At 45.7% G+C, this 18,547-nt stretch overlaps 1 protein-coding gene across 1 annotated transcript in view; it reads right to left on the minus strand.

Moving 5' to 3' along the window:
* Nucleotides 1-246: 246 nt before the first annotated feature.
* Nucleotides 247-18,547, minus strand: part of VAT1L (vesicle amine transport 1 like) — a 148,784-nt gene continuing 130,483 nt past the window's right edge. Inside the window, exons 8-9 of the mRNA XM_045819199.1 lie at nucleotides 4,450-4,533; nucleotides 247-2,757 (exon numbers count right to left, since the gene is read on the minus strand). Of these exons, the coding sequence (XP_045675155.1) occupies nucleotides 2,659-2,757; nucleotides 4,450-4,533 (183 nt within the window). The 3' untranslated portion in view covers nucleotides 247-2,658. The remainder of the gene's footprint in view (nucleotides 2,758-4,449; nucleotides 4,534-18,547) is intronic.

Consider the following 18,547-nt stretch of genomic DNA (forward strand, 5'->3'; position numbering starts at 1 on the left):
TGGTTTTACTTCCTTGCTCAGGGAAACTTGAATGTCTTTTTAAAGGCTTGTTTCATCTCTACCCTATATTTTCTATGTAGTCCCTAGTTCCTCATCTGGAGAGTCTAATGTCACCAGTTTTTTGTTTTTCCTTTTTCAGTCACCCATTCCTTACATTTCTTCGGGGGTCGGGGGTGCTTCTTTCCCAACAACTATTTACGTGAAGTAACTCATGCCAGGCGAGGTTATGCTATGCTGAATACTTTATTTATATTTTTATGTAAACATAATTTGCTTTGTAGGCACAATATAACAAAAGCTCTAAAGCCACAAATACATTAGACAATGTTTCAGTTCACTCCAATCAAGCTTAGGTTACAGAGAAGCCTTCACAGTTCCTTTAAGGCAAACTGAGACATTCTTCACACTTCCTCCAGAGAGACCGTCCCAGGGCAGGAAAGAGGGCGCTCCAGAAGGGAGCACATTAAACAGTTAATTTTGATTCTTTTTGTCCCTTGTCCTTCGTGACACAAATTAATTGCATTAGTCAAGGTCTAGTTTTCTCTTCTCATTCTGTATTCCGAGGAGACGACAGGGTTTTCTTTAACCAACTGGCATTATTTGTGATTATTGTGTTACTCTTGCTAGGTGGAAAAACAGATTTGGGGTGGAATGACTTATGTTTCTCCTCACACAGGCCCGCTGGCTGGGTTCCGAACATGGAGTGCCCACGTACCTGGCCGAGGGGAACTCGGATGTGACCAGTGGCTCTTTGTTCCTCAGCCCTAGAAAATGCCGTTTCTGTCCAGCGCACCAGGAGTGTCCCTTGGGTAGCTGGAAGGAAATGGCAGAAGAGGTCTTCTTAAGACCCGTGGTCTGCTTGGGTATGGGAGGCACACGACCAGTAATACAGTATTTGGCAAAGGAGTCGGGATGGAACCTCGACATCCGCTCTCTAAATGTTCCAGAGCTGGACAGTTGGTGAGCCCTACAGCAGGCAGAGAAGAGGGGGTGGAGCTACTCTCCTCTCTCTGCACATCAGACGGCAGCGCCCTTTCTCATCTCCATATTTTCCTCGTACATTCACAACGACACTCCCTTCAGGCAAATATTTGGCATAAATAAGTCATCACGAGCTTAGGGTGGGAAAGAGAACATGACTGATGAGGTGACATTTGTTACAAAAGGACTTTGGAGATAAAACAGGTAACTGCTGAAACTCGATCATTCCCGTTACTTCTTGGAAGATTTGGGCCTCCCCTAAGGCTCAGCGGTGGAGAGATCGGGCAATGTGGGAACCCTCCAGTATCTTCCAGCGTGTAAAGTGAGTTGGGGCACCATTCGTGTGGGCTTCTTGTGTCTCCAGTGTGGTTTATGCGTGGTAGAGTCAGCCCTTTGGGACCAAAGGAGTGGGAGAAAGAAAGGAGGACCCCCTTGTGGAGCCTCTTTCTCTTCCTGCAGGTTAACGGCTCACCTCAGCCATGCCAAGTGCGGTGGGGCAATGGGTGAACTTCTTCACAGTTTAGGAGCTGGAAAATTGAACAACAGCGTATAATCAAGTTTGGTCCCCAGTTTCCCCAATACAGGGGTTCTGCAAAAAGTCTGCACCATAATTTTATATTTCAGAGGAGAGGGCCACGCATTTGGCATGTGATACTAAACGTAAACTTTTGTAGCACTAGAAATCTGGTACATGTTGAAACATGCTTTGGCAAGTACAAGTTTGCTCAGTGATCTTTTCCAAATGTTGTCCACCAGGGAGGCCTCCCCTGGGGGGGCCACAGTAAAGGTGGCGGCTCACTCCTAGAAAGTGAGCACAGTACATTTGGTAATGCTGATGGCAAGTGTGCAGATGCAGACGAGACTCAGTTGTGACTGCTGAAGTAGTCCCACACGCGGTCAGTTTTCTTAAAATTAAAGTTCAGTATGTACGGTGAGGGAGGAGAGGGTTTAGCTCATGAGATGTGGTTTCAGAGGTTTCTGTGACTGGTCCTCCAGCTCACGCTGTTGACCCATCTTTTATCCTGAAAAAATCACATCTGATTCCCTGCATTTATGGACAAGGACCAGTGAAGGGATGGAGCATCCTACCTTCTGACCTTGAAACAACGGAATGAGTGTGAGGAAGTTGCCTCTTACAGGGGGAGAAAGGACTATTTGGAGAGATCTTCAACTGATAGGCTCATGAAACGATCTGGCCTACCCCCTCTCTGCCCAGCCACACTGGCATGTGCTCTCACCAGAAGCATGGGTGGCTGGCAGCGAAAAGTGTCACTGGCCTGAAGAATTCTCGGATCTGGATAGTGCTCTGTGATCACACCTTTCCATCCAAACTTGTCTTTGCCCATGCCTGGTTTCCTAGGCATTGGGCCTGTGGGCTTGTATTAATTGGCAAGGCTATTCTAGAACTGTCAAGAAGGACCCAAAGATGGATGGTCTTGGGACAAGGGAGAGGGGAGAGGGTGATACACAGAAGGGGAGGGACATAATACTGCGTGGAACAAGATTGGCACTTAATTTCAAAAAACAACAGTGATCAAAAGCTTTTTAGCTCAGCCGACTGCAGACAAACACGACACACACTGGACTACAGGGTTTGTTCACTGGGGTGCAGAAGAGCTTCCTCAGCTGGCCCCTCTTCTTCCAAACTGCCCTTCATTCTTCTGGCTGGGGCCTGGGTTACTGGATAAAGGGCATCCGCTCCTTGTTCTCGCTGTCGCCCTCATGGTCCTCCTCCTCTTCTCCTGCCTCACTGGTCTCCGTGCTGTCGTTGGCCATCTGTAATGCAACAGCGGACCTGTGAGATGGCTCTGCAGCCTGACCCCCACCTCCTTCAAGCAACTGATGAAGTCACTCGACAGGACTCTTTTAAGGGCCAGAAGCTAAGGTTGCCTGCTCCCCCAGGAAGGCAGTGTGGTATAAGCTATCTTAGGTTGGGCACTGCAAGAAGCGTCTCTGAGCTAGGGACTTCAGGGCAAGTATTTGGAATTTGGGAGAGGAGTTCTTCAAGCCTAGTCTTCCATCCTGATGGGCTGTGGTCTCCACCCACCCCAGTGATGCTCCAAATACAGAACTGAGCCGGCCCACTCTCCATCACTGCTTTGCTTCCCCAAGTCCCAGGGGGAAAGCCCTCCTGAGATCCAGGAACAAACCCATGAGAGATGCCGAGGCAGGGTTTCAGTTCTCACCTTGCCAGGTGTGCTTCTCAGCTCCTGCTTTGATAAGAACTGCCCACACACTCCGGGTCAAAAAGGCCTTCCTACCTGCCCTAGTGCCCAGCAGGACCTCACGTGTAATGGAAACAGGTAGGATGCCAGTGCCAGCTATTTGGCTTGAAAGCAACAAGCATTCCGGGGTGTGTCTAGACCTGCCTGCCTTTTACTGCTGGGCCTGAAACAGGCTTGGTCGTTTGTTTAAAGAACACAACACAGGTGCACAGAAGATCCAGGATCCCAGCCACCTTCTCCTCCTTAACCTGGTCCCCCCATCTGCCCCAGAACATTTGTTGCCACAGCATTTAATGAAGTATATCCTTATTGCCATCAGTCACTTATACGTTGTAAAATGCCCTCTCATGTGACTGCCCTCCGTTGGGGGATATGGCCATCATACTTAAACTGCATTATGGTTATAAAAGCCCAGTAAACACTTCTGAAGATGCACACTTTGGATTAAACCATGCCAGACATTTTCGTCCTTTCTCTTTTGTAAAGGACTGATGCAGCTCCACATTTAAACATGTGAGAACAAACAAACCTTCCTAAGTATTTTCTTTGTCAAATCATTCCTGGAATGTAGTGTGTATAAGACAATGTTTTATGCATATAATTCTGAGAATTTATCAATCTCCAATTTACAGACGGGGACGAATGTTGGAGGGCAAGGTAATTGCCCAGGTCACACACAGGCGCTCAGAGCTGGACTTTGAGTCACGTGGTCAGATGGCAGCTTCTGTGCTGACCCCCACACCGCACAGCCCCCCTCAAGTGGCCACTGTGAGAGCGTCTGGGATGTGGGTTTGATGTGCTTCACTCCTGGTGAGATCCCTGGATACAGGGGTTTTATTCTGATAAAAGGAAGCAAAATCAATGGAGTCATTGAGTGGCATCTCAGAGGCAGTCGGCACCAATCTGTTCAGTACGTGAACATGAATTTATTAGATTTTTACCAAGAATTCTTCCCATTCGTGGCAGCCGATAGACAGCACTGGTTCCGGACATAGGTCGATGGTTTCTGTCCTTTCCTGACAGCCCCCACATTGCTCTTGAAACACTCTCGTGGGAGAATTTTCCTTTCCTCCCTAGCGTTTGTCTCAGTGTGTGACACCCTTCATTTGTGCAATTATTTGATTATACTTAGTTGCCTTTGCCAGCCCAGAAGCTGCCTGCACTTCCCTCTGCCCTGCCTGTGCCTGCACCTGATCAGACTCTCTCGCGTTGGATGGGACAGATCCCTCTGCTTTTGACTCACCAGTGGAGTCGGGGTCTTCTCCACGTCCAGAATTAACTTGCCAATGTTGCCTCGGTCATGGATCCGCTGCATGGCCTCCTTCACCTGAGTAACAGAAAAACGGAAGCACAAAGTAGGTGAGACTTCTGCCAGTGAAGAGGGCCTGAAACAAACCAAGCGACCGGATGCCCACCAGAGGGCACTGTGGTTCCAGTTTAGTGGCGAAACCTGAGATGGTTTTTGAACCAAGGGTTCAAATAAGTTGTGGTTGTGGTGCTCACACACTCTGATCTGTACAACTTGGTCTCTTGGGTCTGAAACATGAGGATGATAGCTCCTGAAATCAGTCAATTAAAATTTCTTTTTAAAAAGGGGTGGTGGGTGGGGGAGGAGGTACTGTGGAATTCCAAGATGTAAGTGCTGCCGAGTAGCAGGGCACATCAGCCAGTGTAAATTTTGACCAATAAAAATGCTTTTTCAGGATCATTGGTGCCATGCTTACCTAAATGTTTTATCACTCTGACTTACAGTTTGGCTAAAATGACTCATTCCCTGGGGTTAACTACATTAAAGAAAATTCCCCTGATTCTTGGTATTGGGTGAAAATTTTGTGTCTGACCAAGTAGACATCTCCAGAGAACTAGTATTCTCCGTAGAAAAAAGGACCTACTATTTCTTTTCAAACGTTGGGGGCCAACAAATGTCTCCTGGGACCCTTCATTAAAGCCAACTTTAGACCTAATCTGATTGTGCTTGGAGCATTTCATTCTGTTGCTGTATGGAAAATGAACTGTAGGGGGTGCTGTGAGGATTCAATGAGAGAGAAAAGGGAACCCAAGAGAGCCCAGTGCTTCATATGGATACCTCCCTCACAACTCTCAGTGATTTCTAAATGGAACTGCAACATCTCCTGATTTAAAAAAAAAATGTTTCAATAGATTTAGCCTAAATATTTTTTCTAAAGTCTCAGATTTTCAAATATTTTGTTCATTCAGCCCACAATACTCATTAAATGTTGCTTTGAGGCAAGATGCCCTGTTTAAAAAAAAAATGTAAAAACTAAGCTAGGGTATCTGCCTCTGAGGAGCTCAGTCTGGAGCTGATGGAGCAATATTTGCTTATGTAAAAACCAAAGCCATTTTCTCATTTGGATGAAAACTTGACAGAGCCATTAAAATGTGTGTATTCTAATTGCTTTTCCTAGGATTTTATCCTAAAGATATAATTCAAATTATGGGGGGGAGGGGACTTACCACACAAAAGATACTCAGTCACAGCATTGCTTTTAATGGCAAAACATTAAAGCAACTGATATGTCACAGAAAAGGGGAATGGTTAAGTAAACCGTGACTTATATTTATCTACTGAATGGAAACGCTACATAGCTATTAAAGGGCTAATTATAAAGAACATACAGAAGGATCCAATCCTTTATAATATGCTAAAGGAGAAGAATAAGATGCATATTTTTATTTGCATTCCCATAAAAACATGGACATCCTAACATAACTAGATATATAATAAAATATTACATAGGGGAGATGTATGTCTTTTACCTCTGGTATTCAAACATTGTTATTTGGCAACAAGTTATTAAATCTGTATTTAATATAAATTAAATACATCTATAAATGTAGTCTCTGGATAACGTAGCATTGGGTAGAATCAAGATCTTTGATGGACTGACAGTGTCATATGATTGTTAAATTTCTTGACCCTAATACATAATCCAGGAGATTTTGTCTATTTCTGTAGTAAAGGTTACTTTGTAGAGTTCTCTCCTATTTGGTCATATGACAGCTACTGTTTACTGAAAATCTTTAAAAATTGTGGCAGACAGCTTCTAATTGTCCTCACTTCCTGACACTCACCCCCACATGTGATCCCCTCCCTGTGACTGTGGGCTGCGCTGGTGACTTGCTTCTAACCGATAGACACAGCAGAATAAAAGACTTCTGTCTTGCAGTCTCTCTTTCTCTGACTCCTCTTGCCTTCTTGCTCTGATGACATGAGCTGCCCTATCTGAGCTGCCCTATCTCCACAGGCCCACAGGGCAGGGCCAATGGCCAAAGAGTGAGCTTGGGCCTTGAAATGAAACCTGAACCCTGGCTGACACCTGGATTGCAGCCTTTGGAGAGGTCCTGAGCCAAAAGACCCAGCTAAGCTATGGCCAGATTCCTTACCCACAGACACTGTGAGATGACAAATGTTGTTGTGAGCTGATAAGTTTTGGGCGTGATTCATTATGCAACAATAGATAACTAATACATTCCCACCTTGCATGTGTAACTCTTACCTTGCAAAGATATGTCATACCCATTTTATAGAAAAGTACCTCAATGCTCAAAGGGATAAGCAATTTGCTCAAAGATTCTATGGCTATCAGCCACAGAATTGTGGTTCAAACTCAGGTTTGTCAGATTTCAAAACCTATGTTTTTTTCCCAATTCCACCTAGACTATATAGCTGGATTTGATTCTCAAAGGCAGAGGGGAAAGTGGGAGGTAACATCTCACATAATGGTTTCCCCGAATTCAGTTGTTTATTACCCCACCAAGTCATTAAACACCTGGAAACTCCTTGAAGATAAGGAACAGTTTTTAAGCTGCTTTTCCAATAAGATAGAGCCCAAGGAAATGAAAAGGCATTTTCTTACCAGTTAATGCGTATTGTGATGCTAGGAAAAAGCCCCCATGCAGGGCTGGCTCTAATCTGCATAGTTTTAAATATTTCTTCCTGAAATGAACTGAGTCCTTGAAGTCCCTTGCGTGGGGGATGGAGAAAAGGTGAGGAGTCTTTCCAGCAGACAGTGAAGGCAGTCTGATCCCCAGACATGCTGTCTGAGTTCACATCCCCTTAGCTGCTCTTGGAGATGTGAGAGAGTCCTTTCAATGATAACTTAGAAAGAAGGAAACTACCATTTCCTGATCGGTTCTGTATCAGGCACAGTGTAAGGCATTTCAGCTTATGCTGCTTCAGTTTTTTATCTGTGCCCCAAGCCTTTGAGGCGAGTGTTGGCATTACAGTTTCACAGATGGGAAGCCCAGAGGTGGAACAATCTAAGGAGTCTGTTCCAGGCCGGCGTCGGCAAGGTGGTTAGAACCAGATGGGAACTGAATGAGCAGCTTCCCCTTTTCAGAACTCTGGACAAAACTCAGGACAATGCTCTGCGGTCTGCATCCCAACAAGGCCCTCAAATAACCCCGTATCAGGGTAAAGTCTGCAAAAGGAAAGTTTGCTCCCACGTTGGCCAGTTTATAAACTATGGTGCCTCAGCAGGTGACAGCACCCAGATGGTGGTGACAGCCTCCAGAAAGCCATTCCTCTCTCCTATACCTACAGAGAGAGCTTTCTAAGGCACACCTCTCTTTAAGAGCTGTTCCCACTGCACCCCAGAGAAAAGTCCGGCAGACCTGCGCTGGCACAGGGGGCCATGAGCACACAGTGTGATGGGCTGGGGGCTGGGGTGCGACGTACACACCCAATTTCACAGACTTAATAAAAAAGAACACAGAGATCTCACTAAGAATGGTTGACATTGATTTCATGTTGAAATGATATTTTAAATGGGTTAAGTAAAACATTTTACTAAAGTCAATTTCACCTACTTTTTACCTTTCTGAATGTGGCTCCTACAAAATTAAAAACTTTGCATGTGGCTCACACTAAAACTCTGCTGCAGAGCCCCAGACTCATTTCCAGGAGCTGACGTCTCTTGGACTTTCTGGCTTCATTGCTCCCCCTGCCCCTCTTCCCCTCTCACTGCTGCCCCTGGAAACACATCTGGACTTCACTGGGCCTCTCAGCTCCATGCCTCCGTACAGACTGGGTTTTCTCCCAAGGGTCCTGGTCCTGGGGCTAGCCCAGAGTTGTCCTGGGACTCTTGATTTGCATGTGAACTCTTCTAGGAAGCTGCTCTGTGCCCCTCAGCCCTGCCCATCAGTTTCAGCTACATCTCCTTTGGGCTCCCTTAGCACCTCGGGCCAGCCAGCAATGTTACCCTCCCCCTCCGGCTTGAAAGGTGCTCATCAGCTTTTCTCCTCTAGGTGGCAGGTCTCTAGACCAGCGTTGTGCTGCAGCTGTAACTAAATTTCTCTAATTATCACAGTAAGAGATGTAAAAAGAAACTGGTGAAATTAATGTTAATAATGTACTCCAAAGTATTACTATTTCAATATATACTCAATATATAGTAAAGTGTTAAGGAGGTATTTTACATTTCTTTTCTTTTTGTACTAGGCATTTGGAATCCAGGATGTATTCTACACTTATGTCTCAATTCAGACTGGCCACACTTCACGTGCCCCGTGGCTGCACAGGGCTCATGGCAACCATATGAGAGAGTGAAGCTCTGCGTGGCTGGGGAAATGGCACTAACCTTTGGGACCCCAGTGCAAAGAAGTATCTGGCATAGGATAGACTCTGAATGAATGAATGAATGAATGAGAGAGAGAGAGAGTAAATGGGTATGTGGAGAGAGATACCAAGTGGCTAAGCTGTACCCAGAGGTTTCTCTCCCGTCTGTCCCACATCCTAGAGCCCCTGGCCCAGGCAGCAGTGTCCTGGTGGCCCGCTCAGTGCTGCCCCGGGGCCCAGTGGAGTCTGTTCAGACTCAGGGTGTGGTTCCCACACCCAGTCTGTGACTCCACTGCCATCTGCATGGCTGGCCAGATCTGGTCTTAGTAGCTGGATTTCCCAGAACTAGGGATTCTGGGCATTCTCTGGCCATCTCTGCGGAGCTGGTTTCCCATCAGGACAGTGGGAGGAAATTTGAGTCATGTCATTCAAACACCTTACGATGCCAGGATCCTGAGTACAGAGGCCATCTGGGCCTTTTCTGACACTTCTTGTCCTGGGGAAGCCACCTTAGTACTATCCCAGGTGGGTGGTGGTGGGAGATCGCAGGTGAGTCCTAGGTTCTGCTTTGACTCGGTAATATCATTCCATCAAGTCACTTCATCTTTTTGTCCCTCAACTTTTCTATATGTTAAGTGATACTTGCTATTCTATTCATTCGTGCATTTACTCACTCACTCACTCACCAGTGCCAGAGCCCTATGGCAGGAGCTGTGTATAGAGTAATGGGTGAAATAGATATGCTTTCTCTGTCCTAAGAGATTACAGTTTTACTTATTAAATAGGCTAATCATAACAACGAGAATTTCACAGTTTAAAAATGTGTTCCCAGTTCGTTTAGGCCCCACATGGATCACAATCTCTCAGAGTTGATCCTGTACCATTGGTTCATGCTTCAGCAAAGCCTGTGGGCATTCCAGATGGCATTCCAGCGTGAGTCACAGGGAAGATGGAATTGGCTCAGGCCACGTTTCAGAGGAGCAGTGGTTGTGATCATTCTCGTTTCTGCCTGCCATGGAGCTAGATAAGATGGAGTTTCTGGAAACCTGGTAAAATGATAACAAACAAACAACTGCGATATCCTCTGCCCTCAAAAGGTTTATGATCTTATAGGAGACACAGATTCATCAAAGAATGACTTAAGTCAATGTAAGATTGCCAGTTGGCAGTTGTAAGGTGGTGTCATGAGAATGTGACAAGGGGATCTGACCCAGTTGGGAGGACTACAGAGGGCTTCTCCAAAGAAGTGAACTTAAGCTGGGATTTAAGGGATGACTGGCATGTGAGAGGAGCATTCCCAGCACAGGGAGAAGAGTGTGGAACGGGAGGCTGAAGAGAGGCCAGCGGGCATGAGGACAAAGAACAGGAGTGAATGCCGGGCAGAATGCTGGGAAGGGAGATGGGGGCCTTGGGAACAGCATCCCAAAGAGCTTCCAAGGATGCAGTTGCTCACACCAGAGCGTGCCACTCTAGAATATCTCCCAGCCCCCTTCTGACTGAGTAGTCAGTTCCTTCACATGTGGGTAACGAGGGTTAACACTGCTCAGTGTTTGTTTGGGGTCGCATTTAATGTTTCATTAATATTCAATTTCCTTTTGAATGGTGTGTAAGGCACAAAGTCATTAGGGCAAAAATGATACCACTTAATAATCAAAACATTGGGCTGTGCTATGAATAGTAATAAGCCTGGCCACCTAAAAGAGGAACAAAATAAAAATGAATTATTTCATGGATCACTGTGTCTATTAGATGATAAATTAAAAGATTTGAAAATAAGAAGTGAGTAATACTACAATTAACACATCTACCAAAGTCATCTGTGGAAAATTACTGATATTAACAATGGCCATCTTAGGGATTATGTAAAATCCAAAGTGGGTATTGAAAAGTAACACATCCCTTGTAGGTAGACTTGGAATCTGGAACTTTTGAGTTCTGTCAATAGCTGCAGGAGTCTACAAGTGAGTGAGCCCTTGAGATTTTGACCTGGATGCAAGAGCGACTGCAGAAGTAAAACATCAGGGATCATGACCAGTGCACTGGAAAGGCAGAGAAAAGATTCAAACACTCCAGTTCTTTTTGGAACAGTTGCATGTGGGGTCTTTGCAGTAATGCAGGAAGAACCTCTCATGCACATGGAGTTCCCTTAAATATGTAAAAATAAATATTTTCTCTTGTTAAACAATAATGCAGGGTGTAGGGTCGGATGGGACAAGAGAGGTGACAAGGGTGCAGAGTTTAAGGTGGTGCTCACCTTCAAGGTTCAAGTGCTGGGTCAGAACCAGAGCGTGAGCACATCCTTAAATACTGCACCTTTATTACCTTTATTGCCCCAACTAGGTCCTGGTCCTGTAAGGCTGACTATGACTTTTAAAGGAAGGGGAACCTTAAGTAGCCATCAGAAGTATCTGCTTGGCCACAGGACAGCCAATGGGGACGCTCCAGGAGGATTTTTTAAGGGATCGTTAGTATGAACACTGGCTCAGAAGAGGTCAAGAGCCTTCTGAGATGAGGAAGAAGGGAAGGCAAAAAGTGGGACAGCAGAATGTCGATGCAGTGACTGATCCTTTTTCCCTAGAACCTGGACGACAGAAACTCTCTTGATCAAATGGGTGCTATGGCCATGTTCTACAGAAATTCGCCATCCCCGATCAAGCCAAACTATGTATTTTTATGCTACTGTATTTTGAACTAGAACAAAAGATGAAAAAGATCTAGGGAGTTGCCTCCAGTGTTTGTTTTATTTTATTTAACAATGTTCCCTCGTGCTGGATTTGGGTGGACGAATAGGACTGGAGTGGAAACTCAGAGGACGCTTTATTCCAACATGCAAGTGAGGCCGGGGAGGGAAACAAGAAGGCGCACGAGGTGCTCTCAAGTCTCCCACAGGACGGAACATCTGAGTTGTGACGGGGCACAAAAGAGGGACTCGGGGATGGAAGAAGGGCGAGAACCAGGGAAAACTATTGAGAGGAAGTAACTTTGAGTCTGAGAGTTGAAAGTCAAGTAGAACTTTGTCACTCAAACAGGAGGACAAATAATCTAAGTAAACATTGCTCTACCCAGCAAATGAGCCCTTGATGGCCAGAGAGCTTGAGGGCACTGATGGTGAGTTACACTCTGAAAACCCTCTTGAATCGCTTAAGCTCCTCAGGGGTGCTGGACAAAGCAGGGTGGGCTAAGCAGTAACCTGAGCTCTGGCTGCTCCTGAAATTCCACAGGACAGTGGCAGAACTGGTACAATATAATTTCAGCTGGTTCTTGATATTGAATATAGTACCCAAGTCCTCCAACCAGGGAGAGAGACTCTGTATTTCTGCTTGGAGAATGCTAGTTCCTTATTAATGACGTAACTACCTTTCTTCCAGATAATTTTGGCTTTATTTATTCACAGATTAATAACTATGCCATTCCATGTTCCCTGAATGTTTTCAACCAGAATTGCCAAATGTGAGAGTTTGTGGAAAAGGCTTAGAACAAGAAGGAGCCCAAAGACCCTTCAAAGTGTTGAAAGTGCTCATATGGGTAGCCATCTTTCAAAAAAGATGACACCCAGACCAGCTGACATTTAGACAAGTCCAGTGTAGAAAGCGGAGGGGGACCTTCTTTAGGCTTGGAGAAAAAGGGCTTATTTGCAGATGTTTGGGGCAGGCATTTTCAGCACCTCAGGGGAATTGAGATACATTAACTATGTCATCTAGACATGGTGGTAATTTAGACAGGTGCTGGGGTGCCTAGGGTACAAAATTAGAGGTGGCCTACAGGGGCAGCTATCCCTGAGACACACTATCCAGGGCTGTGGAATGGCCTAAAATGAGGAGTGGAAGAAAAGAATGATTGTGTAAGACGGGTGTGCCAACAGTGTACTCCCATAGCAAGCTGGTCCTCCACCACTTTGACTGAAGGGGTTTCTTCATAGATGCTCCCACATACAAGGAAGGATGGAAGACTATAGGCTCTGGACTTAGCACCATGGTGCTACAAGAGTCACCAGCTGCCCATTGGTTGTATTAGGAAAAAGTGAGAGTCTCAACAAGAATCTAAAAGGTAAATTTAAAGGATGAAGCAGGGACTATAGGGGACATAGTTTAGTATCATCATAGCAGCTGACATGTGACGAGTGCTTAGCAGGTGCTGTCACTGAGCAAAACACCTTATATGCATGATCTCATTGCATTGCATCAACCCTGTGAGGTAAGTGGGAGTTTGTCAGACTGTCAATCAGAAATTCATAAAAATATTCTCCCTTTTCTTCTTGAGTCCCTGTTGCTGGTGGAGGAGAGCTGAGATGAAAATGAGGGTTAGCCCAAGGTCAAACAGTGAAGCATGGAAAAGCCAGGCTTCAAACCAAGTCCTGTGTAGTTCCAGGGCTTGCCGTGCTATTGCCAGGTATTCGAGAGTAGGATGCAGCTAGGATGGGTGAGAGCTGGGAGGGAGGGAAGAAGGCTGCAGAGCCCTGGGTACTGCACTGTAGAGCCACTAATGTGTTATTTCCTCTGTACTTTCATATGAGCCTTGTTTCCTCCTTGGTTATGACACTTTCTCCATTCTCTCTTGAAGATTTCTCAACCTAGGCACTACTGCCATTTTGAGTCAGATAATTCTTGGTTGTGGGGGGGGCTGCCCTCCCCCCCTGAGCATTACAGGATGCTCGGCAGTATCTCTGGCCTCTGCTCACTAGCTGTCCATAGCACTTCCCAGTGTGATAAACAAAAGTGTTTGCAGACATTGGAAGTGGTCCCTGGAAGGCAAAATCTCCTCCAGTTGAGACCTGTGTTGGGAGCCAATTCCCCATCTCCCTCTGGGGTCTCTTCCAGGGCAGACACCTGCCTCACCTCAGCACACATGTGGCACCTTGGACAGGGACTTGTCCACAGAAGACTGGGCGCTGCTCTATCCCCAGGACTAGAGGAGTGTGTGGTACACAGCAGGTGCTCAGTAACATACACACAGAATATGGTCTCTGACTTCAAAACACTGGTTAGATTGGGTTTTCTCAAAGTGTGGACTGAAGGCTGCCTGCATCAAAATCACCAAGTGTGGCTTTATAGGCAATGTGCTGGCCTTACCCTTCTCTTGTTTATGACTGTGATTCAGGGGCCCTGAAGTATTGAACATACCTGTGTTTTGTTTGATGAACCTTGACTGGGCACCATGAGTCAGGCAGTGGGCTTGGCTGACTCATGGCAGGGACCGGAAGGACAAGCCCCCAGTTTGGCTGACAAATGCCCCCTGAGAGGCTGGGCTGGTGTTTGGATATGACCCACTTTAACACTTGGCTTCCATGTGCATGTTGGAAAGTGGCAGAGAGCCACGGCTACAGCCCCTCCCGTTCTAGGACAACTGAGAAGGAATCAACTTGATTTCTGCTCTGTGCATTGGGAGACCTACAGGATATTGCTTGGCCATTAGTTAAACCCACTCAGTGTCTCTATGTGGCCTCTCAGGGGACTCCACAGCTGAGTTTTATCTGATTTGGTGCAAGGGGACATTATCTGGGTAAGATAGAATCAGTGGGTTACTTGGGCAACCCACAGACCATGATGTAATGAGCAGATCGTACTGCGATGTGAGCAGAAAAGTCAGCAGAGCTGCCTGCTGGAGATGCAGTGGGGAACCTGTTTCATTTTGAGGGTGGAAACAGTAGGATCTAATGTGACCCAGTGGTCAGTAGAGACGGATTCCCTTGAATTAGAAAAAACGCAGATTAGTGCTCTGTCAAGTGAGAACAAAAAGCCCAGAAGTAAAACTATATTTGACTTTTAACTACAACCAAGTAAATAACTGCATATGGACAAGAATCTGGAAATACTACCTTAAAAAATTATACCCAGTGCACTGCTAAAGTAATGATTCTTTTCATTTAAAAAATTACAAACACATGGGAATGTTTGCCTAGTGTATTTGCTTCCTAGGGCTAGTGAAACAGGCACATCAAGCTGGGAGGCTTCAAACAACAGAACTTTCTTGCATAGTTCTGCAGGTCAGAAGTCAGAAGTCCAGGTGCCAGCAGGACAGATTCCCATGAAGAGCTCTGAGGGAACAGCTTTTCCGCATGTTTCTCACAGCCTCTGGTGGAGCCGGCAAACCTGTGTGCATGTGTGTGTGCGTGTGCCCGCGAGTCCGTAATTTCTCATCTCCTCCTGTGTGTTCACTCCACTCTCTGTCACTGCCCAGCTCAAGACCCCATCATCGCCCTCCAAGATGAGTCTTCCAGCTTCCTCTCTGTTCAGTAAGGCTTGAGCTTTCCCACACTCCAGTCCACCCTCCTCCTGCTTCCAGAGCCATGATTGCTGGTACAACCCTATGTCTTTCATTCCACGAATGCCTGAGACCGTGTTGTAAATTTAGTGAGAGTAATGATAATGTGCTTTTGATGACACTGACCACTCAGCACATGAGCTGGGCATGCATTTTCATGGAATAGTCCGTTGCTCCTCATGAGAACCCCGTGGTACATACATCATAATCATTCTCACTTTACACAGATGGAAAATGAGGATCAGGGAGGTTAATTTCCCTGCCTGGCGTCACAGACATAGTAGGTAGACAGGCGAGAACTTGAACCTAGATTGTTTGTGAAATATTGACAGATAAAATGATATTATGTCTGTGATTTGCCTTAAAATATTCCAGCAAAATAATGGGGGAAGGGGAGCAACAAAGGAAATAAATTTGGCCAGATGTTAAACACTGGGGAGGCTGGGCTGCTGGGTGCATGGCTGCAGGGCAGGCGCCCACATTCTATTATTGCTCCTTTTGCACATGTCTGGAATTTCCCGAGAAGTCCAAGAATGTAAATTCAGAGCTTTGTTCTCTGAACAACAGCCATAACAGCGATGTCAGTGCCCAAACGCTCTGATGCTGTTACACCGTGGTCAGGACCCCACGTGTGTTTGGTGGTGATGGCAGAAAAGAGCGCTCTGGGTGCCTTAGAAGCTTGGTGGTAGAAGAGTTCAAGGTATTATTTTCTCCTCCCCAGGTAGAAAAATGTATGCTTTTAACTGCATAACCCAGCTCTGTGAGAGTAATAACTCCCAGTGCTGAGCCCCTGCCCTGTGCCAGTCAGCATGCAGGGAGAAAGACACACCCAGCCCCTGCCCCAGACAAGCACATAGGCACGGGGGGGCACCGGAGCACTACACAGTCAGTTGCCACAGAGCGTGGGAAGAGCTGTATCTAGGTTCAAAAGAAGAGGCATGTGAGCCCAGGTGAGGAAATGACACAGTTTAGAGAAAAGGCATACACGTTGGCTTTTTAAGAGTGGGGAGGCCTTTTCCAGGAAGAGAAAAAGTGTGTATGCTCAAAGCAGGAATGGAGTCTGAAAGGGGATGGGCATCTCATCCCAGAACCGGGAGTTAGTGGAGGTGGGGCCTGTGTGCCTGGGAGACACCCTGTGCTCTACTTGGTGAGCCGGCTCTCTTCCATGTTGACAAGGAACTAGGAGAGGTACTCACTGGGATGTAGTCAGACGTGTGTCTTGGGAAGAGGACTCAGATACTGGGAGACCAATGAGAATTAGGGATGCTGGTGAAGTGGAATTGATAAGATTTGAAGGCGGAATACAGAGAAATGCTGTAAAAACCCACCGTGCCTTTAAGGTCATTTCAGGCTGTGTGGAAGCCATGTAATCCCCCAAAGGGTAGAAAGACTCTAAAATGACCTATGTTTTTTTTTTAAGATTTTTTATTCTTATTCTATTACAGTTGTCCCAATTTCCCCCCTTTGCTCTCCTCTGCCCCTCCCACCCCCCTCTCCCACAGTCAATTCCCACACTGTCTACCATGCCCACGGGTCAGGCATATATGACCTGTGGACATGGAGAAAATGACCCACGTTTTGAAAGATTCTCCATCAAGCAGAGATGAGGTGGAGATAATTTGATTTATCTTCATTCACTTTAATTAGCATTGGAAACAGATGACCTGGAACCTTCCTTATGCCAGTGTCTGTGTGACTCCAAAGTTTAATTTTTAATTACCTCGGCCCATTTGTAGAGGCACACAGGGGAGGTAGAGGGCTAACCTTACCTTTCCTGCATCCCTCTCACTTGTCTGTTCGCTGAGTTTCTTTTCTCTAAGCACTACGGCTAGTATCTATTGTCTTGAGGTTGTGTTGCCATGGCAACAAAACAAAAAACAGGCTTTCATTATAGGGGTTGAAAGTAAGTAGACAAGGGAGGTGTTGTCTTCCAGTAACTTTTCATTCCTACTCAGGGGCCCACTGCCTCAGCTGACTGGGCCACATTTAGGAGACGGAGAGACTGGACCACTCTTCTTCCGAACCAGGGCTCACTGGGTGGTCAGACTGGACTGCTTCTCGAGGGTGGTTTTGGAGAACAGTCAGACCCTCAAGAGTCATGAGGAAGGGTGGCTCTGGGGAGGTTCCCATGGCAGACAAAGAGTTTGGTAGAAGTTGGGGAGGTGGGTAGCAGTTCACTTACAATAATAAGACACTGAAGTCATATCCAGAGCAAGTAGTGTAGGAAATATTTGCAGAGTCTTTTCAAGGTCTTTAACAAGCCTTGCAAAGTCTTTAAAATTCTCTGACCTAGTAATTCCACTTCTGGGAATATATCCTAAGGAAATAATCTTACAGCTAGAATAATAAGAACACAAGCTTCATTTCCAAAAGGTATAACAATAAAAATGAAACATAACCTAGATATCCAGGAACAGGGAACAGTTGCTATATCCATTTGTTGGAATATTAAGTGGCCATGATAGTTTAAAATGCTTATAAGTGTCTATAAGAGGACCCCCCCCCACCAGAGAAAAACAGGAAAAAAAAGTCTATAAATATTTTTACCTAGTGTGATTATAATTTCTAAAAATTGTCACTCAAACAAAAGCAAAACAAACCCCCAAAATGCACAAAGAGAAAATATTGGAAGAAAAAACAACAAAATATACATAAGGGTTGTTGTTAGGTGATGAGAATATACACTTTTTTCTTTGAAAAAAAAAGATTTTATTTATTTATTTGTAGAGAGAGGGGAAGGGAAGGAGAAAGAGAGGGAGAAAAACATCAATGTGTGGTTGCCTCTTGCACGCCTCCTACTGGGGACCTGGCCTGCAACCCAGGCATGTGCCCTGACTGGGAATCAAACCAGTGACCCCTTGGTTCACAGGTCCATGCTCAATCCACTGAGCTACACCAGCTGGGGCTAGATTTTTTTCTTTAAAGGGAAATATTTTTAAGTGTTTCTATTGAGTATGTGTCATTTTTACTATCGGAAGATTTCCTGTTTAACAAATAAATTCTGCAGTCAGGAATCAGTCATGATCGTTGTGAATGAGTCAGTGGTCTTACCAAGTTCAGATACCACAAGCCACTTACACCATTTTGGGGGGGCAGGTGCTCTTCTATGTGTCGGAGCAATTCTGGGCATTGTGGGAGTCAGAACCAAATGATACAGCGTCTTTGCCCCATGGAGTTGACTGACAAGGTCTGTGAGCTTCCGGATGGTTGTGTAATTGAGCCCTCTGAGTGGACTTTGGCTCAACCCAGATAATCTGTATAAACACACAGCAGACAGGTCTTTGTGCCACACGGAGTCTATAATTAGTCTCATCAGTCTTCATTCCTTGGGATTCCAGGCTGGTTTTAAAGAAATTATCTCACGGATGAAGAAAACTTGGGAGAGTGTTCAGTTTATCTCTGCATACGTGCAGGTAGAATTATGAGAAACCTGACCCCGTCCCTTCTGCCTGGGTGGTTTTCCTTTCCCACAGTTCCTCAGTCTGCAGAGTCTTGGCACAGA

This window comes from Phyllostomus hastatus, unplaced genomic scaffold, assembly GCF_019186645.2.
Source record: "Phyllostomus hastatus isolate PE091 unplaced genomic scaffold, TTU_PhHast_1.1 phas_scaffold_345, whole genome shotgun sequence".
In the NCBI taxonomy this organism is placed as follows: domain Eukaryota; kingdom Metazoa; phylum Chordata; class Mammalia; order Chiroptera; family Phyllostomidae; genus Phyllostomus; species Phyllostomus hastatus.